Genomic DNA, 23,220 nt, shown 5'->3' with positions numbered 1-23,220 from the left:
AAATCAATTATATAAATGAAATTGTGAAACGTTCGATTTAAATGTTTAAATGTTTGTATATCTGCAGAATATATTCAGGTGTCCTCAAGTACGCTTTCCGCTTTCCCCCCTGCTTTATGGTCCTGTGCTCATTTCAGTAAGATTTCCCTTATTTTACGGTTCAGTGGATGTTCAGGGTGAGCTCGTGCTTTCTCATTGGCCAGGAGCCGCTGCTCTCCCATCTCACTTTCCTCATTCATACATCCCTCCTCTCCTCCACACACGCCTACTCAACATAACTCACATTTATCCATGACAATCACTTTCTCATAGACGGGACTAATTATTTAAAATCGGAAAAGAGTTCAGAATTACCCAGTGACAGAGACAAACAGGTGAGTATTCTTTGTTTGAGGTTAAGCGCTGGAAAAGTTGAGCTTGTGTTATTTCTGATTTTAGTTTGACCAGAAAGTTTTTGACGCTCTACAATCATCGTTTCGTTTTTTTTCGTAATAAAACACATGCACGTGGAACTACTTTTCACTGGCGAATGATTTTGAGTTCCATGTCCACTTTGGTATGTCGCTTCTTTGCTCATTTCCAATGTGTTGACAGTTGAGGGAGACGCTATTTGATGGATAACACGTACACGCTAGGTAAGACGCTTCAAATGAAACACTAGAAGCTCTCGGTCCTCTTCGGAGGAGAGGCGATGCAGTTACTTAACAGTTCTGTTGAGCCTCCAGTCACTTAATTGGCCACAGATGCGGAATTCTATGCTCTTTTACCGTTTAGAAATTGGATGCATTTGGGAAAGTTTATGAGGCGAGCCCAGCTCTCGCCCGCAGGAGCCCGAGGTCTGACGCTGCGAATTTAAATCGAGCGAATTATAAGACTCCTGATTTATTCATTACGGTCAGTATGTTCAGGTATCGACATGACAACATCTCATTCCTTACCGACAGCTGACCAGTGCATTTTTAATTTCCATCATTTCCGAGTGCGTCCTACGTTTTTCGTTTGTTACGTTATTTAAAAAAAAAAAAAATGTGTAAGCATGTAATTCTATGTGGCATCTTGATGCTTCACGCACAAATTGTTTTCAAAGAAATGTCTCACTAGTTAAGTGCAATGCAAGAAATTACAACCCATTAATATTGAAAACTTCAACAAAGTTGAATTGCCTGTAAAATCAAGGTGACATCCTGCAGTCCTAAATTTGCTACATCTTAAATCACTTAAAAGTGGTGAGGAAAGTTGCATTGACACTGAAAACGTGAAATAACAGAAACTGTGAAGTGGACTGAAACAAAAGATTATTTTGTACATGATGCATGAATGTAATTAATGTTCTTACAGTGATGGTTTGGGAAAGTAAGCCTTTTGGTGTTTTGAAAACACAAATGAAATAAACGAGGTTTTATTTATTATTTAGGCTGCATCAGGATGTAATGGTCAACTTGTCATCACTCTGTTCTTGATGAATCCTCATTTAATGATTATAGCCTCTAAAAAGGATAAATAAACTTAAAGACATCGTGTCAGTTGTCAGTGCACTAATGAGGACGATTTGCAAGAAATAAAGTTCTGATATGTTTACGTTATTTTTCTCGCTGTGTTTTGATATGGCCATCAGTTATTTTCATTATGCTCCTGAACTGCTGAGGAATGTTAAATAATGCTAGTGCCAGTCTGCTCTGTAATTGCACGCCGAAGGAAAGGCAAAAGACACCGTCCCCGAGGTGCCCTTTCACCCGAGACTTTGTAAGCTACACTTATTAAAACGAAAAGTGTTTCAATATGTGGCTGCTCTGAACGTGAAGGGGGATGGGCCTATATACTTCACAAATTGGCTTATCTTATAGCCTTATCTTATAAACGCATTCAAAAACGAAAGATGAAGAAATGCGAAGAGAAAAGCAAAATGTGTGATATTTTGATTACATCATTATAAAATGTCCTATAATTTATTATTATTATTATTATTATTATTATTATAATGCCACTGTACTGTTTAGGCAAAATATTTAATAAAATGGAGGCCTGTGAATGTTAAACCTCTGGAGGGATGAAAGGTATAGGCTACAATTCTTAAAGGAAATAAATGCAGCTCTGTTTAACCGTGGTCCACTCGTGTCCCTCATATAAGCTCATGAACCAGATCTGACCTCTCTGTTTAGATTACTGGATGTGGTTTAACAGGGTGGAAACCAAGGAGCCAATACTATTCATAATAACTTCTGCGTTGCAAATGATTTTACAATTTATACACGATATACAGGTAAACGCAGAGAATGCAGATTAACTAACTTCATTTTGGCGAAATGAAAATATCACTGTAGGGCATGAAGAAATGCATTTCGTAGAATATGAGACAGAAATGCATTTTGCATGGTCACGGAGGAGAATCCGTGTAATTCACAGAAATAAATAAAATGTTTTGTGCCGATTTTAATGAGACAAGAATTAATGAAGGACTAAAAGATAATGAGTGAAATCGTTTGTTAAATTAAGTTAAATTGCAGAGTTTAATTAGGAACAGTTGTCTTGTGGCGACGGACGGAATTAGGTCAGAATAAGAAACAAATTGGTTGCATTTGTCCTGCCTATTATTATTATTATTATTATTATTATTATTATAATTATTATTATAAAAGTTTAACTTAGGCATACTGATTTGTTAGTTTTGAACATGGGTAAACACCAGCTTCCTCTAAGATGACCTGTGGATCTGTTTTTTGAAGGGGCCGTGAAGTGAACATCACACATTTCCGGGCTCTCTGTCCAATGAAAATGTTTCAGACCGTCCCCGACACGTCGTCTTACGTCAAGGTAAGACAACATCGTCACTACGAGCAGGTAATGTCGGAGGAAACAGAGTGGAACTTCTAAATTGCCCTTTTCCTCTTCCGAGTTACATTGATGACTGATGTGTGAATGGCTTGTAAAAACGCGGTTTTCCGGATTCACCTCTCCTCATATTTGACTTAAAATGATACAGTATGAAGGACGTTTAGTTTGATGATTAGGTTAATTGGTTTACAACACATCTGGGAGAGTGTGCACGGTCTGCCAGGTTTAGTCTTAAATTTGTTCCGACCATTGAACTAAGGGACAGGCCATCTTTGACTTTCACATGTTACTTATTGTACATTATTATATTTAACGTGGTTCATTTTTTTTTCCTCTCTCGACGTGGTCTTAAAGAATGTAAACATTGCAAATGGCAGACATCTGTTTTTGCATGAGCTAAGTTCGACCAACTATGCATAGGGAAGTTTCCATATAGAACATTTATGGTCATTCAAACTAGAACTGTTTAAGGAATCTCTACAGATGGGTTTTGGATTTACTGTATAAGCCCACACTGATTATGCCACTTCTACTGAATTACTCACTTTCTGGCGCTAACATGAAGTTATATAGGCTACCTCTCTATGAAAGGTATGTTGTAATATCACTGTTCATTCTTATAGAGGTTGAAATGTACATTGGCATATTTGGATGGTTATTTATGGCAAAGCGCCACAGCAATAACTTTAATGTATCAAAAGGCTTAGTGCACAGCGTACAGACAGAGCCATGAAAATGAAGTATTGTGCCTGCTAAAGTCATTCATTATATCTTTACAATCAGCATACTTTCCAGAGCCGAGTTGTTATGTTATGGAGACTTATTGCCCCCCTGCATAAGGGAGCTTTTCATGCAGACGCTATAGTTTGTGTTCCTCCACAGAGGGGCTGCGTTTCACAGTCCCACGAACAGTCCTCGATTTGTTTCGAGACATTAGCAGCGCAGGAATGTTGAGGGGAAACCTTCTCTTTGAAATCCAGCTTTCTCTCCACAGACTGAATAATAAATAGTGCACTGCGTGGCAGTGAAGTTTGGCCACGTATAAACAACAATAAAATGGAGCAACAGAAGTCTCTGGGAATATTTTTGTTATTATTGGTGTTATATTTTATGATTTTTGGTTTGTATTTATTCTTATTTTGAAACACTCTTGGGTGTGTCTGTATTAGAACATTCTTCTAATACAACCAAAACCAAGTTTTTGTTTTGATCAGATTTGACAAATATTTAACAGATATGTTACAGAAATATTTACACAAGTATGTACCCCCTCCCCCTCTTTAATTTGCACACTGCAGATAAAACGGTCATATTTGGGTGTTGTTGCTGGCGGGCAGAATTTGAGCGGGAAGGGGGATTTACTTCAGCACGTCTCAAAAAAAGGCCGGTTTCAGAGAAATATTCAGCTTCATTCAGGCGAAGCCACGGGTTAAGGTTTTTGTTTGGTTAAGGCCGGGTGAGACTGGAGCTTTCCAATAAAAATAAATCTCAAATTAATTATGGCCCGGAGCAGGAGCCCAGACAGTTTGGTGTTGTGTGCTGCAGTCTCTATTTTTCGATGTCCGTGTCATTCTCTGCGCGTGAGAGGAAAGGGGCTCGTGACGGTCTCGAGCAACCTGAGAAGCACGATGCCTGCAGCCTCACTCGAGTATTTTTTTTATTTTTTTCGCAAAACCATGCGATAGATAGATAGATAGATAGATAGATAGATAGATAGATGGATGGATGGATGGATAGATAGATAAGGGATCTATAAATTAGGTCTATACTTGTAGACTTTAGTAGCCAGTTACGTAATTGTATGGTCGAAAGTCGCAAGTCCGGTTACCACATTGTTCCCACACAATTTTTTCCCCTTCTTTCTTCCTTTTAAAGTTGAGGAAGCCTCTGGTCTCACTCTGGGTTAGTCTTACTCCAGCACTTCAGGGTTTTTCCAGTAGCGTTGGGCCACTGGCTTCCCACAGGTCGTGGTTGGGAGAAATGCCTGGCTGTCAAGCTCCAGCGTCGAGCCAGATGTTCTGTGGCTCACTACATAAACCAACATGCATCTGTTTATTGGCCTTCCAAAATGTTTGTTACCGCTGGACTCATAATGACCTGGGCAAGTGCCACGCGGGAAAAGAGGCTGATTTTTCTAGGTTTAATGATGCACCTCACGAAGATGTTTGATCCATAAATAAAACTTCATTTCTTTTGGACAAGTTATCATTACATCTTGTGATTTGAAAACACACTGCATCTGGAAACAGCCTTGGATAAGCAGATGATGTCTAAATAGACCAAGACAAGACTGTTGTCCTCAAACCACGAATATCTTACCGATCTACTATAACAATTACTTGCTTTAATTCACCACAAATGCGGTTCGTATTTTTGAATGAAACGATTGTGTCCACTATTTATCTGATATATAGTTTAGTCTCAAGTAAAGAGACGTCTCATTTATAATAATCGAAATGGAGACCATAAAACATAATTATACTGTCATTAGTGACCCCTCTCCGCCAGATCTCCGTCTCGTCATGCGCTCAGAGATAATGGTGTTTTAATTAAAAGAATGGTGGAGTCTAAGCGGCCCCTCTAGGGAAACATATGTTTCAGCTATCAAGTCCCACGCTCTGTGAAAATAATGTCCACCCTTTCACTGCAACTCGCATACAGATGTCCCAAAACCTGATATGATGCTCCAAATCCAATTCTGCGTTGCTCAGCCATAAATAATCGTGTAAATGACGGTAAATGGTTATTTCGAAACCAAAACCCAATTCCCATCTTTCTGCTTTGTCACCGTCCTCCACCTTGTCCAAGAATGCAGAAATGGATAAATATGTGCCAACGCCGTTTATTTGAACGAAAGAAAAGCCAGTGTTGTTTTGTGCAGGAGAGAGGGGCCCTGACTCGAAATGGTTAAACAAGGTGTCTCCGTTAATTACTGTGCAGGCCTCAGGCAGGAGAAGCCTTGACCCCTAGCAGGATCCAGATGTGGCGCTCTCGAGGGGGCCTCTCCCCCCCTCTAGACCCCCATGTCGCAAACAGTGCAAGGCAGCCGGCGCAGACTCAGTCTCGCTCCCCTAGGCATGGCCCTCTCGGTCAGGGGGTCTCAGGATCCGGGGGTCTGGTCACGTTTTGGGCTGGCTGCGCGTCTAGAGTGTGCTTGGTAATAGAGCGAACCGAAAAAAAGTAGGGGGTGGAGATAGACTCTCACATTTGGAAAAGGGAATCACAAGAACTGTATTTAAAGGGAAATGATTGTGTTATTACCATAAAATATTGATGCGAAATAGATTTTTTTTTAGACACAAACACTGCAAAATCCGTGTTTTTATCGGATAAATAATGTTTAGAGTTGCATTTCCTTTTTTAGGACAAAAGTAAATATTTAACGTAGCCTTATATTTAACGTACTCTAGAATAGAGAATAGAGATTCCCCTCATTTCCCATGGAGACATGAAAAATGTAAGGCCATATGTGACTGATTTTGCAAAATGTTGAACAGCAAGCACACGAGATGTATCAGCCTCTCTATATGGCCCATACAGCCTGAGAGCACCAGTATTGCTGGAGATATGCTATTCATGTGCATTCAGAGGTGCGCACACGTGTGGAGCAGACAGACTCGGCGCTGCGGGCTTAGGTTTTATTAATGGAAACCCATTTTTGCAGCGAAAGAAGTTCGGATAGACTCGTCACATTCTTCACTTCACCATAGGTAGATCCTGTTTGCGCTTTCCTTTATATCGGAACATCCGATCCTAATATTATGACATTGATTGATTATTAACCTGCTATAAAGTAAAAAGTCAACAAGATTTTATTTTATTTTATTTTATTTTATTTTATTTTATTTTATTTTATTATTATTATTTGTAATCATTTTAACGTAATTTGTTTTCTGAAATGTTATTATTTTTAACGCGCATTCGATGCGTTAAAGCAATGCTTCTAACAAATCCGCGTACATTAACGTCGGAAAAAGCGCAACAAATGCAAAGAGCTGGCAGGCATTCTGTAAATATTTCCAGGCAAAAACATGTACAAAGGAAAGAAACACTATTGTTTTGGTGTCTTATCTTCTCGGGACAAATATCCTGCTTTGGGTGCCGTAATGAAGGCAGGGCCAGTGACACACACTGCACACACGCACACACATACACATAGGCTACACGGCTTCCTTCTCAAGCGCAGTGACTTCACTTCCCAAATTTAGAGGAAAAAAACCATCCGGCGAAACTGTCTCTGTCTCTCCGCCACATATCGGGGGCTGGAATTAATTCAGACGCGTGTCATGTTTGGAATATTGTCGGGCTCCACTGAAAATTGCGCAAAATGGACGGAACTATTAAGGTAAGAGTGGAGGAGAGGGTTCTTTCTGAGATGGACAGAGTTTGAGAGCTTAGACGCCTGTAGTTCTGCCTGTCTGGGACTTTTCAGCCGCTCCGTGCAGCGCTTTTCCTCTTCTCTCTCTCCAAGTTTCCTTTTCCTTTTCGTCGAAACTTTGTGGAAAGTTGAAAACTATAGCGGAGGATACGAGCGTTCAGATGGATTCTACACACACTCGGACGCTCGTAAAAACGCACGGGCTAGCCCGCTGTTTGTGATGGAGTAAAGATGTTTCGCCAAGAAAAAAATCGGATGTTTCGTTTTTAGGATTAGAATAGCGAAAGTCCGGCGCTCGACGAGTCTGCTTTGTGTTTTCCGTTTACCGTGGCGCGTGTGTGTGAATGCAGCGCAGTGGTTTATATAAATCATAAAGCTTTAGGCTGGAGATGTGGCTGCGCAATTGGAGTGGCACCGTGCCGAGGTTTTCCAACCATTCATATAGTTCAAAAGCCGAGCCCACCCACAATAAAATATTAGGCTACTCCACGTCTTTTCCTTCTTTAGACAACTAATAATAATTACTATACAATACTCTTAAATTGGTTAACACAAATTACTTAAGAAAACGCGCTCTTAGAAGAATTAGTTGTGTGTGGTCCACACCGTTACTCTGTGGATTTTCGATAGTTTTTTATGGAGATATTTTAAATGTAGATAATTCGCATATTCAGTCTCGGACTAAAGGCAAATATCAATCTGAATGAAATATTTGAGCATCAAATAAGGTAACGATCAATGATTGATTGTTGACTCTTGTCTGGAGGGGAGGGCTGCAGATTCAAACACTCCTTTTTTGCGGTCATATAAGTGGTTTTGGGTGTGGTATATGTTTGGGGCCGTACACATCATGCTTGTGTTAGATTTTATCATGTTAAATAGACTGTTTCGATTGCACTGGGGTGATTGAGGACAGAAGAAGAACGATTTTAATCCAGCAACTCTCCAAAGAACATAAAATCTTTGTAGAATGTATGGTATCAAGAATAAAAATTATAGTGTTTGTTATTATTATATGATCAGTACCGTTGTGATGGGCTGTTTATAATGTTAATTACTGTTAAAATGTATTATAATTTTTATTATTATTATTATTATTACACTGTCAAAACCAATTGTTTTACTGTCCTGCAAATTTTATTAGATTTCTACTAAATCATATCTCAGTTAAAAATAATATGTATATATATATATGAATGTCTGTGTTTGAGTATATTAATGTAATATATATATATATATATATATATATATATAGACATTAACAGTAGGGACAGAAAACGATTGAGTTTGATCTGTGAACTTTTGTCTTCTGTTTTGAGCAATTCACATATGATATTTATTGTTTATTTATCATTTTGTATGCCCCCAACACTAACCATAACCTAACATGCTTTAACATCTAATGTATAATGTAAGTACATTGTGTATAAAATACACCTAATATAAAGTGCCACCCACTACAGTCATCAAATATTAGTTTTTATAACTGTACTGTATCTCCTGTAGCATTAATGTCATCTAGAATAAGTTGTTATTTCGTTGAAATTTGACGCATATAGCTTTCTTGATTGATTTTTAACTGTACACTTTGGTCAACAATGAGGAGGGGGTCTCAATCTACGGGTATTTCCTGTTCCACACAATCTGGTTTCCTGTCAGGTTTCCTTTTCCTCCTGAAACAAAAGGCAGGAATGCGTTTTGTATAAAATAGCACTTTGCTTTTAATGGGGTCTGTACATCCCGACTGAATGACGCATCTTCTGCGGGGCGAGCAATGATGATTAAGTTGGCTATTAAATTACTGATATGAAAATTTTCAAAATTGATTTTCCAGTGAGAATCATAATATAAGGTAGCATAATGTATTATTTATGCAGCATGTTCAGCTGTTGGCGTACCTCACCATAAATCTACAACACCAAACTAGCCTGTGGTTCTGGACGGTTTAAGCGAGCCATGCAGACACGGCCAATTTATAGCCTCAGGAAAATGGCACCTTTGTGAGTATTCTAACCTCATTGTAACAAGGAGCTTGCACTTGTAAGCTGACCATCGCTTAGCACTCTGTTTCACAGAGATGAAGGAATTTCGCCTTTTGACAGGCCTGTCTGTACGTATATACGAGCATGAGTGTGGAATTAGATTTTCCTATTTTTACAACCCTCTGTAATCTTGGGAAAGACTGACTGCCAATCATGAATTATATGGTGGAGGCTGATATGTCTGCGTGTAAGTAACGTGTAACAGTCATAATAGCAGCTCTGGCCTTATCTGGCACCATGAAGGCATTCCTTAACTCTGCCATACTTATCATGGCACAGGCCTGCTGCTGTGGGTCGCCCCGATACTGTCCACGGGACGCTGATCAAATTGATGAAGACTGTCATGAAAGTTCAAAAGGGAAAAAGAATAGCTAAATGCTCATTTGCCATTAATTCTTAATCTCTAAAATAACAGCAGTATGAATTGTGAAATGCGCACAGTTAGATATTTAGATGCTGTATGCCAAAGAGGAATTATTCTTTTGCTATCAAACAGTATCTGAGCTCTAAAATCACTCTCAAAATCCACAATGATATGCATTTTTCAAAATCTTTTAGCCTTGTGTTTGTACATCTTCAAATATTTTATGTGGCCCAGTTTAAATTCTGGGAATGTTAAGGGTTTTATGGATGTTTATAACTGAAATATCAGCGATAAATCTAGGTGATTGGTTCAGGATAGTTTTCTGAAAACTTAAAGATTTGACTGAGATGTGAATGGAGACGATCACATGCACGTGTAGACACTGCTCTCTCCAGAGGGGCCTGTCTGCTCCGTTTGTTTTCTTTAATAAAAGTACATCACCCCAGCTGAGCGCCTACAATGAGAGCAAATGTAGAAGTGACCTTGGACAGATCTCTCTGCCTCTGTTCTGTTTCATATATGAGTCATGAGCAAGAAATCTACTTAGAAATCTTTTACTTAATGAAAGTCACGACTTGAAATTTTTCTCCAAAACAAAAGGTTTAGTGGTCCATGTGAAGTTAACGGTTGTGTTTAGACAGTGATATCCTTGAAGCATTTGGCTAATTATTATTATAATTTTTTTCTCGATGATACATAAAAAAAGTTGAAGTCAACATAAAAAGCAAAATTACCCTATTTACTGCATTTCCCTATTCAACTACACACTGAAATTTTGAATTTTGAAGTAAAAAGACTACAATTGCGTTTTCTTGCAAAACATATTCTAGTAACCTTTTTTTTTAGAAACTTAAAAATGTAAAATCTATTCATAATATTTTATCAAAACATAATAAACATAATAAATGACTTTCCTTTCTGCTGACATCACTAATTCCTTTTTTAACTCCTCATATTTCAACCACCTTAACAGCATTTAACAATTAACAGCACTTTTCAGTTAGTCCCATTCCACATTTTTCTTATTAATAATCCCTTTTTTACATGTAAATATGTCAAATAAAGTAAAATAAGTTCCTTTGTACTTATTGAAAGTCATGTTTTGAAATTCTTCTCAAAAACAAAAAGTTTATTTCTCGAAGTAAAGGTTAATGAATAATATTAATAAATATTTTAGGTTAATAAAGGTTAGTAAATATTCGAACTATTGGAGCTATTGAATTATTGGAGTATGTTTTACAATAAAGTCTCAAAATAATCCATTTTATTTAATGTGTTACTTGCCATTTCATTGAAATTTCTTTATAATTCTTAATTTTGAAATATACTAGCAATTTCGAAGTGAAAAATGTTACTACACCATTTTTCTTTCCGGTATAGACAGTGATAACCGTACAGCATATGCTGAATTGCATTATTATTATTATTATTCTCAGTAGTACCTGATACATAAAATTGTTTAAGTCCACTTTAAATCAATGCACCATGTGTAGACCTTATTCACTTTTGTAATGAACTTTTCAGGTCTTACTGTGCATAAGAAAAAAAAATGCATTTAGACTTTTATCAAACCACAATAACTTTCTCCACCTCCAAACAACCTTCCTTTCTGCTGACATCAGAAATCCCTTTTTAAACCCTCCTCTTCAACCACCTGACTTCATTCTGCTATGTAATGCAATGGAAAAAATCTCTACATTTTTGCCTTATTAAAAACTTTCAAAAAATTGAATTCACATGGAAATATGTCAAATTAAATAAAAGAAGTTGCATTTCATGTTGACTTCAAGGCAGTTTTCCCACATCCGTAGCAGTGGTGTGGCGATGTATAAGCAATCAATTGTGCTGCTTTATTTGCACCCAGCATCTGTGATTCTGCCCTTCAGCAAAACACAATTTACAGTTTGTTTTGGTTAATTCTGGTTATACATGATGCACTGAAAGTCATTTGTCATTTGCTCTGTGCTTTAATGAGAAACAGTAACACAGTTTCTTCCCGTTCAACCCTCCAGGAGGCGCTGTCAGTGGTGAGTGAAGACCAGTCTCTGTTTGAGCCTCCGTACGCTGCTGCTGCTCCCTTACCCAAGACAGACATGACTGCGTCCGGCACACAGGACTACGGTCAGCCTCACAAGATCAACCCTATTCCCCCTCAGCAGGAGTGGATCAACCAGCCCGGCCGGGTTAACGTCAAACGAGAATATGACCACATCAATGGATCCAGGTATGGGCGAAAAAAATCCATTTGTTGCCATAGTTCTGTTTTTGTGAGTTGTTCTGTCTGAAATAAGCATTAGTAAGCAATATTTGTTTTACTTTCTCTCTCCCGGTCTCTTTGTAGCAGAGAGTCCCCGGTGGACTGTAGTGTGGGTAAATGCAATAAAATGGTGGGTGGGACCGACGCATCTCAGATGAACTATACTGGCTACATGGATGAAAAGTGTGCTCCGCCCCCAAACATGACAACCAATGAGAGGAGAGTTATCGTCCCAGCAGGTATTCACAGTTTGTCTCATCATGACTACATATTGAATGCTGCATTTATAAGAGTACAAGTTTAATAAGCTGAGGGAAAAAAGTAGAAACAATTTTCACTCAGATTTTTTTACAATTAACTGTGACCCTGGACCACAAAACCAGTCTTAAGTCGCTGGGGTATATTTGTAGCAATAGCCAAAAATACATTGTATGGGTCAATTTATTATTATTTTTTTTAATGACAAAAAAGCATTAGGAAATTAAGTAAAGATCATGTTCCATGAAGATATTTTGTAAAATTCCTACTGTAAATATATGAAAACTTTTGATAATTTTTGATTAGTAATATACATTGTTAAGAATTTTTTTGAACAAATTTAAAGGCAATTTTCTCAATATTTAGATTTTTTTTGCACCCTCAGATTTTAGGTTTTCAAAGGTTATTTATTCAGCTTTCAGGTGATGTTTAAATCTCAGTTTTGAAAAATTGAACCTTATGACTGGTTTTGTGATCAAGGGTCACAATTATATAAAAATAGCAAATTGAATTAGCTGTAAAACTTTGAAGTAGAAAGAGTGAAACTGTATTGTCTTTTGAAACATACTTCAAATAATCTTTTTTGGATACAAAAGAAGATATTTTGAAGAATGTTGGTAACCAAGCAGTTGATGGTAGCCATTGACTTCCATAGCATTTATTTATTTATTTATTTATTTATTTATTTACTTACTGTGGAAGTCAATAGCTACCATCAACAGGCTAGTAACTGATGAAAGAATTTTCATTTTTGGATGAATTTTCTGAATAAGGTGTAGAAGCTGCACCAAAATGAACTGTAAAAATACTGTTTCTAAATGTAGGAATGCCAACAGTTCAAAAGTTGCTGGAGAATACAAAACACTATAAAAATAATAATAATGCATGACCTTTGGGGGTTTGGAACAGTCATTGTTTTTGAATTTCCATTTGGAGCCACTAATAGCAGAATTATGTTTCTGTATGAAAAAGATCTACTTACTGCTTTATTCCTTACAAGTGGTTTTGGTGATATTGGACTGATTAAACTAATGAAAGCTACATAAAGGCTGTCTATGGCTAATTTGTGGCTTTATTTCCATTTCAGACCCTTCTCTCTGGTCTCCAGACCATGTGCGGCAATGGTTAGACTGGGCCATTAAAGAGTATGGTCTTCAGGAGATCGACACAGCCATGTTCCACAACACAGATGGAAAAGAACTTTGCAAGATGAGCAAAGAGGACTTCCTGAGACTTACCAATGTGTATAACACGGAGGTCCTGCTCTCACATCTCAATTACCTCAGGGAAAGTAAGTCCACCACCTCTTTGTATTCGTCTGAGATTGGCTAGTTTGAGTCTTTTGCTTTTGCTGCCATTCTCTTAGTGTTTTTTATGCCTACAAATGTGTAACATACTGTTTGTCTATGCCTTGCTTTATGATGTCAAAATATAAACCTAATATTTAACATTTTTTGTTGCACTCTCAGAATAGAAATGGTGCAAAGACTGTTACTGGAGTGATACGCTCTCAGGAAATAAAAATGTTCAAAAGTTGTCACTGGAACGGTAGCCTTTCAAAAGGAACTAATATGCACCATTTAGGTGCTAATATGTACACTTTAGGTACAAATATGTACCTTCAACGGACTAAAATGTGACGCTATGGGGCAACTAAGGTATAAAGGTGTACCTTTTGAAAGGGTAATGTTCCAGTGACAACTGCTTTTTTATTTTTAATCTTTTACCTTTTGAAGGTAATAATATGCACCATTTAGGTATGCACATTTGGAAGAAATATGTGTTTTTAATGGACTAAAATGTTATGGGGTACATAAGTTTTTGAAAGGATGCTGCCCCAGTGACAGCTTTTATACCTTTTTTTTTTTTTTTTTTTTTTTTTTTTTTTTTTTGAGAATGTATGTTAATAACATAATTAACGAAACAACTAATTTCTAAATAGTTGCAGTGGCCTGACTGTCTCTCATGACAGAATGCATTAATGACTTCAAAACAAAACCAGCTTAATTGCAATTTCATCGAAAATCACCCTTAAGACATTTTAGAGCAGTGTTTATATTTTGTTTATTACTATTTATGAGGTGCCAAGCAACTGACCAATAAATTGTTCTTTAAACTATTTAGAAACGCTTGTAATAATTGTACCACAACAGTAAAATGTTTGGAAGTAATTGTAACTGTTTAATGCATGACTATCCATGCAAGAAATGGAGCCTAGTTTATTCCACATGGCTGCTGTCATTGTTTTTTGCCACGCCGTGGCACAGTCACTCAAACCACACGGGATCAAGTTTACAGCAATATTTTATAACATACTTTTTTAATAGTTTGCACATTACGCTTGGTTTTATTCCACTCGAACGCTATAGTAGGGAGGGCTCCTGTCTCGCTCCACCTGCTTGACTTTTACTGGATGCATTTGGTTTGGCAGAGTCACAATGATTATGAATTTCAGCAACCATCCCGTCCAGAGCATCTCCCCCTGAGCGCTCTCGGCCCCAGACTTAGAGAGATGAAGCCCAGGTGCATGGCCTCAGGAGACGGCCAGCGAGGCCCCTGCCTACACACTGCACGGGAAAGTTTATCCCTAATTTACAACAGAGGCATCTTGCCCCATTTCTCTTCCAAAGGATTTCTTATGTTATTTCCCTGCATGTTTTGGCAAGAATCCCACAGCTTTGGTGAAAACTAAGTTCACTCATCCACTTAAAAACATCAGTACCATCTATAAGCCAAATGTCGGGAGGACACGCCGCATCTGTGCGTGAATTGTTTGCACGAGAATCGCATTGGTAAACAGAGGCTACGCATTCTCAGAAGGGTTGCATTTAGATGCAATTTGCTGGGATGGCGAGAGCAGCTGGCCCATCCAAACATTATGACAGCAGCTCGCTTCTGAGGTGGGTGGAGTCCCAACAAGGCTGTGTGGTTAAAACGGTCCTCCTTAAAAAATAGTGATGGATTCTGCTGTGAGGTAATGGGAACTTTATTCCGTGGGTGTCAACGGTTTTGTGCTGGTGGCCAGGCTGTGGGCCTGCATACAGACTCGGAGTATAACAGAGAGCCATTGTGAGTTGTAGGGCAGAGCCCGGCCTGTCTGTGAGCTGTCAGGTGTTTTTTTTTTTTTTTTTTTTTTTTTTTTTTAAGAGAACTCGGTTTTGGAGTTTTCATTAGGGACGATTGCCCCGGGACTGAGCCAGAGCTTACACGCCGGGCATTGTGGATCTGCCTTCCGCTCTTTCTTTGATTTAGCCTGTGTGTTTTGGAAACAGAAGAAATGGTTCGTAATCCTTCGCTCCACCGTTTGTATTGCCTTGGAACGTGTCCTGAGTGAAAATCAAATAATAATAATAAGAGAGATGGTCCATATACCGGAGGCTACTCACTCTTAGCCAAAAGACATTTGGGTTCCTTTTACCTGTTTGTGACTTTAAATGAATAGTTCACCCCACCAAAAATCATTCATTCACCCTCATGTCATTTGACTTTTTTTCTTCTTCTATTTTCAATTTTTTATTTATATATTTTTTTCTCCACAAAATTAAAATCAGTGTTCCAGTACAAAGGTCCTAAGCAACCCATTGACCCATTGACTTTCACCGCCAACAATAAATTAAAAAATAAAATTAAATTAAATTAAAAAAAAATCTGTGAAATGTACTGTGAAGAAACAATTTTAAAAAATTGTTATAAAAAAATGTACACGCTTCAAATTTTTTTTTTTTTTTTTTTTTTTTTTTGGTATTGATGGCTGCCTGAAGAACTTTTAACCTCAGTGGAACATTACCATTTCACTAAAAGCTTTTTTTTAAAGTTGATAAAAGTTATTAAAATGTTCTTCACACGCAAGAATTCAAGAATTTATTTAAATTCAAGAATTCAAAGTACACTTTCAAGAATTGATCACTGAAAGGTTCTCTGAGGAGCCAAAAAATGACACCGTTTTGGAATCTTTATTAGTGTACAGATTGACATTATATTTACAGTAAAAAGTACTACTTGACTGAATAAATAACTGAAATAATGTTAATATACTAAATTACAAAAATATAGTTTTTAACTTTATAATGTAATGACAACCACTTTAAAAACATGTGTTCTTCACATGAAGAATCTAGTGTCATACACACAAAAACACAAAACCATGAAATCCTGATAACACACAAGACTAAAATAATTCATTTTTATTAATTTAACAACATAAGGTGTAACATAAAACCTGATGTGCATAACTAACTTTTGAATAGACAATTCTAGAAATATCAATGTCATGTCATTTGTCACTGTAAATTATAAAATGACTTCTTGTTTGTCACTTTCAAAAATTGTACATTTAAAATAATTTACTGTAAAATTGCATTAAATGACCTGTTTGATATATTACAGTTGTCACCAGTTTTTCAGAAACCTAATAAACAGGTTTTTACTGTTAAAATTACAATGATAAAAATTTAAACCTTCTTTAAAACATAAAACACAACATGAGGGTGAGTAAAGAATGGCAGTGTCTCTTTAAGAGGACCATGTGTTATAGAGTTTACATGTGTGCACATGTATGTGGGTCCACATGTTTACCAGGGTGATTTCTTTTGAGCCCTGGGGTTCAGGGTTTGAAACCAAAGATAATCTCTTTCCTCTCTCAACACAAACAAACACAATCACAGCACTCCGCAATACAACCCTCTGGTTCTGCTCACACACTGGGCCTGGATCCGCAAACACACACACATACACACACATGCTTCCCTCTGCCTGCTGCGTGTTTCCGGTCACGCTGTCTGCCAATGTGAGAGTCCGCAGAATAATCATTTCATACACATCTGTGTACATGCTGTGGTGTTTACATAGAGTCTGATTAACATTCCTCTGCGTTGTTAAACTTATACACAGTGGAGCAGGGCAGGGTCGAGTCCTGCCTCTGGCCAAACTGCAAGCAAATGCTGACTCATAAAGTACACAAATACATAGACATGCATCAGAATAAGCCGAAAATGCAGAGCTGGTGAATATTTTAGTGCTGTGTTTGGTGATGCTGGTGCTGAATGGTGCTGTAGGAGGTTTTGTTTTGACTTTGCTGTTGGTCAGTTATTCAGATTTTATTAGCGATTGCCGCCCACTCACCAATGTGCTTTCAATTTGGCTGCAATTTGAGAATTTGTTGGAATTTCAGTGCAGGAGGGAGGCAGAGCTGAACCGCTGCCTTTACCTCCACACACACACACTGTATAGAGTGTAAAGGTATGTGTATGTGTCCATGTGTTAAAAAGGTTTCAGAAGTAAGTTTGGATATGCACAGAAATAAGCGCTTACCCTCAAAGAGACGCTGTATAAATATATATATATCTATATGTACACATATGCAGTTAGTGATGTGATGCCTTTTCTTAAATCACTTGCAGCTCTTCTGTGATGAATGTTTTCAGTTTTGGATTTAAAGTAAAAAAGTAAACAGTCTGGTGGTTATAAAAAAAAATAAAAAACTGAACTTTTAGCTTGTGTGCCATTTAGAGCTGGTTTAATTATGTTTTTAAAAATTGAATTCAGGTTCTACATTCGGTCCATAGATAGATAGATAGAGAGACAGACAGACAGATAGATAGATAGATAGATAGATAGATAGATAGATAGATAGATAGATAGATAGATAGACAGATAGACAGACAGACAGACAGACAGACAGACAGATAGATAGATAGATAGATAGATCATAATTTGACTTTGTAAAGAATCACCCTGAAAGAGTCTCATTGAGTGCTGCAGGTTTGTAACAGTTGTTATGGGACAGTGTGGTCACAGCGAGAATTCAGTGGGACATTCAGAGAGCGTTGATGGTTTACACAGACCATAAACATATGAACAGCATGTTCTCTCTCTCCAGTTCTCTCTAGCTCTCTCTCCCTTCCCCACAAGCTTTTATTGATCTGACCTCCATTTGTGGTGGATTATCACTGCTGTTGGATGTTTCAGCACCTTCCTTGATATTGTGGTGGGATTTTGTGCATCTCTGGGTCTTGCAGTGGATATGGTTCTACCATCCAGCTTCTGGAAGTTTGAGTCATAACTTATAAAACAGCTGAAATCTCCAGGATTAAACCCACGTCAGTGATTTGAGCACATCTGTAGACACTGTTGTTGTCACATATCTGCTGGAGCAAGGAGATGGTGATGTGTTTGTGTACTGTATGTGTTTCTTGCAGTATCTTTGTAATTATTTGTGAAATTTACTAGCAATTTTGAGTGAAAATTGTTTCTAGATAGATAGAACAATAGAACGATAGCACTGTAAAAAATAAAAAACACAATTTGTTGAGTCAGCTTAAAATACTTTGTTACCCTGCCTCTTTAAAATTTTAAGTTGAGTCAACTAAAATAAGTTTAGTCAATTTGAAATGTTAAGTTGTACTAAGTAACAACTTAGATATTTGTGTTTGCTAACTTAAAACTTTAAGTTGATTCAACTCAAATATCTAAGTTGTCACTTAGTATAATTTAACATTTCAAGTTGAATAAACTTTTTTTTTGAGTTGACTGAACTTAAAATTTTAAGACAGCCAGGTTACAAATTATTTTAAGTTGACTCAACAAATTGTTTTTTACAGTGTAGAACATGGATCACAAAAACCTGAGCACATATACAACAGTACACATAAAACTCAGCTGGTACTTAACAAAGATGTAGTGCAGAACTTTTCTTCATTTCAGCCCTGTGTTGTTTTTTTCATACACAATTTTCTTTACAAGTTTCTCTCTGTCTCTTCCACATGGAAGTGTGGGGGGTTATTTTTGTGTGGGAACAGCAGTCTTTGATTGCTGTGTAGGGATCACACCCCACACAAAGACTGCCCTGTTCTGTGGCCCCAGCAGCATCGCTTTGGGGGGTTTAGGGGCCTGGAGGTTAAAATATGTGTTCAATGCTTTTTCCTCCCCCATAAAACATACTTAAACTCATTCACACGTATATTAAAACACCCTGCTATCTTCTCAGAGCTGATCAAAGAACAAAGAAATGCCAAGCGTAATTCCTTCTCTTTCCTCATTCAGAAAAACAGAGAATCCCTCCTTCAGCATCTGCTGAAATCCCACCGCTATAACCATCAGCCCTCCATCCACAGTAGGACGACTAGTGTTTTGCCAGTTAAATTTTCCTTCTGTTTTCCTTTGCGCTGATTTATGAGTTAAAGGAGCTAAAATTAAGAGAGCGCTTCAGGGACGGCTCACTGGAAACTGCACATGAATGCCTCTCTGTGCAAAGTGTAGATTATGTTTGGATTGTAATGACAAAACTGAGAAGCTTGTGTGAAGAGAAATTAATGTAGAGAATCTGTGATAAATGATTGATGCTTGATGAAGTGCCTTGTTATAAAATATGTGCTTTGTTTGCTTGTTACAATGTAATTACATAGTAATTACATGTTTATAAACCTCAATGGAATTTTCTGTTGATTATATTTTAGAAATAAGATCAGTGCTCAATAGCTACGATTTTCATGGCCACAATTACAAATGCTAAAATTGTTATTTATGTAACAGCATTAAAAACAAAAAACAAAAAAAACTAACGAACAAACAAACAAAAAAAACAGTATATATAATTTGTACAATACATTTATTTAATTTGAATGTCATACATGTATGTTTGAATTTGTTTTTTGTTTTATGGGCTTATTCTTAACCTCTCTGAATTTTATAATAATTTCATATTTAAGAATAGGAGAGGCTTTTATGGGAGTTTTTTTTTTTTATGTACTGTGTTGTGTACTGAATGCAAGCATATTTGTTTTCATTCTACAGACTGTTTATTATTATTATTATTATTATTTTTTTTTTTTAATTATTTATTCTAACATCAATTTTTTATGTGTTGCAGGCAGCTCGTCAATATCATACAACACACCATCTCATACCGACCAGTCTCCTCGCTTGCCTGCCAAAGACGGTATGTTTATTCTCAAAATATTTTTTTTTCTCTTGCCCCAACAATATTTTTATTTGTTACATACAATACAATACACATTTTTTTTATTGTATTTTATTTGCAATAATACCATTTTCACTTGAAATCCTTATGGTGCCATCCATGGATTACTAATTCTGAAGCACAAAAGGCACATTAGGTGAACAATGCATATGGATATGACATGAGGAAGTGAGTCTCATCATTTCATCAAAATAATGGCATTGTGGAGTGTTTAGTTGGCCCGTCCTCTTTTTTCATCTTATTCTAGTGTGTATCAGAGCAGGGCTCTAGGCCGGGGCAAAGCGCCCAGCAGGTGCTGTCTTTGTGTACAGCAAATAAAAAGCGTCAACCATTCAATTTCCACCTGAGCATGGACAGCAGAGGGCTCTCAGAGCAGAGAGACAATTAGCACGACAAAAGCCATGTCCAGGAAAGGGAAAGACAGGGACACACACAGAGAGAAAGGGTGAGAGACAGGTGTCTCTGTAAACAATACAGCAGAACTGAACTGAAACACGTACAGATTATGTGTTAATGGAAGACACGTGTACCATAATAACAGTGATTAAGGGGTGTTTTTGTACGTGTGGACGTGGGGAAAAGTGTTTTACATTGTAAGTACAGTACAATAAAACATCTAGTGTACCATAATATCAATATCAGCTTCAGAAGGAATTATTGCTTGTGTTAATAGAAAGCCTGTTATGTTTTATTGACGTAAAATCAAGAAGTGATATAAAATTAAAAGTGATATGAAATTAAATTGTAATTATGCCTGTGTATTGCAGTTAGAAGGTCTTTGCACTAAGAGCGGAACATATAATCAGGGTTTGCAAAATAATATATGTATATATAAATGCAAACAGTTGGGATTCAGGCTCTTTTTGGATATTGTGGATTATTGTTTAATGCCGGTAGAGGTGTATCAATCATAATAATAATAATAATAATAATAATAATAATATATATATATATATATATATATATATATATATATATATATATATATATATATATATATATATATATATTATTTATTTTTTTTTTTTTTTTTAAATTATTATTATAAATAATATGTATGTTTTAATGTATTAATTAATATTATCAATAAGTAAACATACAAAACAAGTATGCAAATCAGCAAATCAAGTATGACTGTAACTAATAATAATACTAATAATAATAATAATGATTATGATGAACTTTTTATAGCACTTTTCAGACATAAAATGGTGTTAACATAATCATTACATAATCGTAAATTGCATAAATATAATTTTCAACATCAAATTCAATAAAATAAAAATAAATACGTAAATAAAATAAATAAAACCTAAAAGGTAAAAGGATACAGATACAACATCTAATATAAAATACTAAAACATTTAATAATAATAATAATAATAATAATAATAATAATGAACTACAATATGTCTAGTATAAAATACTAAAACATATGACAGATGGTTGAATTACAAACAAAGAAAGCGAATTAAATGCCAAGATAAAAAGATACAGTTTTAACTTAGTTTTAGTTAATAACCAAGCTTCTGAATTTTGGGTAAGCTACTGGGTCAATTGGATATGAAACACATGACACAAAATGATTAACACTCATGAAAAAAGCTACTACGTTTTATTATCCAGTCCATCAAAGTTTTAAGATCGTTTATGTGCTGTTGATCGTAAGACCACAGAAATGATAGACAACGATCGCTGTGACTCATTTGCGTAATTTACTTGTGTACTTTCCAATGATAACACCAGATACACATCCAAATGAAATCAGGCTCTCAAACTCATCAAGGAAATCAGTTTCCATAAACTATTTAAGTAAATGTTTGACAGTCTCTCTGGAGAACAGACCACTTTGGGCTTTCCCGCTTCAGAAAGCACAAGGCTGCAATAACAGTGATAGTCCTGAGAGCAGTGCTATCTGGGTAAGAGCAGAGGACCGGCTAGCCTGAGAAAAGCCAGAAGTCAGACCACCTGTTCTATACACATATTAGGGTCATTAGTACAGTGAGCTTGAAGATAAGATAGTGCTGAGACGGCTGTAAGACCTTTGACCCTCTTCTCACAGTTGTCAATCATAGTAGAGCACTAAGTGCATGTGCTGTGATGGACAGTGTTTCATGAGCATCCTTTGTATAAAGGTTAAACATCTCAAAATTTTGCGATCTATAAGCCTTCCCTGGAGCTGTGCGTTTAATCCAAGTCATAAAAATGCTGAGCCTGTCAAAAAAGTGGCCATTTAACAGGTGTCCATTTATCAGCAGAAGATTAAAGCAAGATTTATGTGCTGGATTTATTTTCACTTACCCTTTCATCTCAGGCCATTTTTTTCCAGGCCAATTTCTCACGGGTAGTTAAAGATTAATACTGATTAATACTCCACTTAAAGCAATAAATACCATATTATACTGATCTTAACTGCTGATCTTCTGTTTAGTACCCTAAATGGCTTTCTTTCAAACGCAGTGAGCATTTTAAGGCAGCATAAGTGCACTGCTGATGCAAAGCCATTTATCAAAATAGAAATCTTTTCTAACAATATAAGTATTTTCTATCACTTTAACACATCCTTGGTGAATAAAAGTATTGCTTTCTTTCAAAACAAGAAAGAATAAAAATGTACTGACCACAAACTTTTAAATGGTAGTTTGTTACAAAAGATTTTTTTTTTTTTTAAATAAATGCTGCTCTTTTTCAACTTTTTATTTACTAAAGAATCCTGACAAAAGAATCACAGCTTCCAGCAAAATATTAAGCAGCACAACTGTTTTTTTTTTTTTTCTTAAGCAGCAAATCAGCATATTAGACTAATTTTTGAAGGATCGTGTGAAACTGAAGACTTGAGTAATGATGCTGAAAATTCAGCTTTGGTAACAGGATTAAAATACATTGCACTATATATTCACACAGTAAGCAGTTATTTTAAATTGTAAGAATATTTACCAATATAACTGTTTTTTTTTTTTTTTTTTTTTAATAAATGCAGCCTGGGTGAGTGTCAGCCTTACTGATCCTACATTTTTGAAGGATAGTGTGAATATTTGAATTAGTTAAATTACACAGTTTTATTATATAAAATGAAATATGTTATATAATAATAAAAAAATACATATAAAA

General features: G+C 36.4%; 1 protein-coding gene across 6 annotated transcripts in view; it reads left to right on the top strand.

Moving 5' to 3' along the window:
- Positions 1 to 225: 225 nt before the first annotated feature.
- The window catches only part of fli1 (Fli-1 proto-oncogene, ETS transcription factor), a 32,965-nt gene continuing 9,970 nt past the window's right edge, over positions 226 to 23,220 (top strand). The window contains exons 1-6 of one of the 6 annotated variants that reach the window (XM_051135148.1): positions 226 to 374; positions 2,724 to 2,811; positions 11,629 to 11,840; positions 11,961 to 12,112; positions 13,219 to 13,422; positions 19,999 to 20,067. In XM_051135148.1, coding sequence (XP_050991105.1) covers positions 2,767 to 2,811; positions 11,629 to 11,840; positions 11,961 to 12,112; positions 13,219 to 13,422; positions 19,999 to 20,067 — 682 coding nt within the window. In that variant the 5' untranslated portion in view covers positions 226 to 374; positions 2,724 to 2,766. Of the gene's footprint in view, positions 375 to 2,723; positions 2,839 to 6,975; positions 7,178 to 11,628; positions 11,841 to 11,957; positions 12,113 to 13,218; positions 13,423 to 19,998; positions 20,068 to 23,220 lie in introns of those variants that run through there. The other 5 variants (XM_051135147.1, XM_051135146.1, XM_051135144.1 and 2 more) reach the window with 5 other exon arrangements.

This window comes from Labeo rohita, chromosome 18, assembly GCF_022985175.1.
Source record: "Labeo rohita strain BAU-BD-2019 chromosome 18, IGBB_LRoh.1.0, whole genome shotgun sequence".
In the NCBI taxonomy this organism is placed as follows: Eukaryota; Metazoa; Chordata; class Actinopteri; order Cypriniformes; family Cyprinidae; genus Labeo; species Labeo rohita.
Note: the sequence above shows the minus strand (reverse complement) of the source record. Positions and strands in the feature narration are given on the sequence as shown.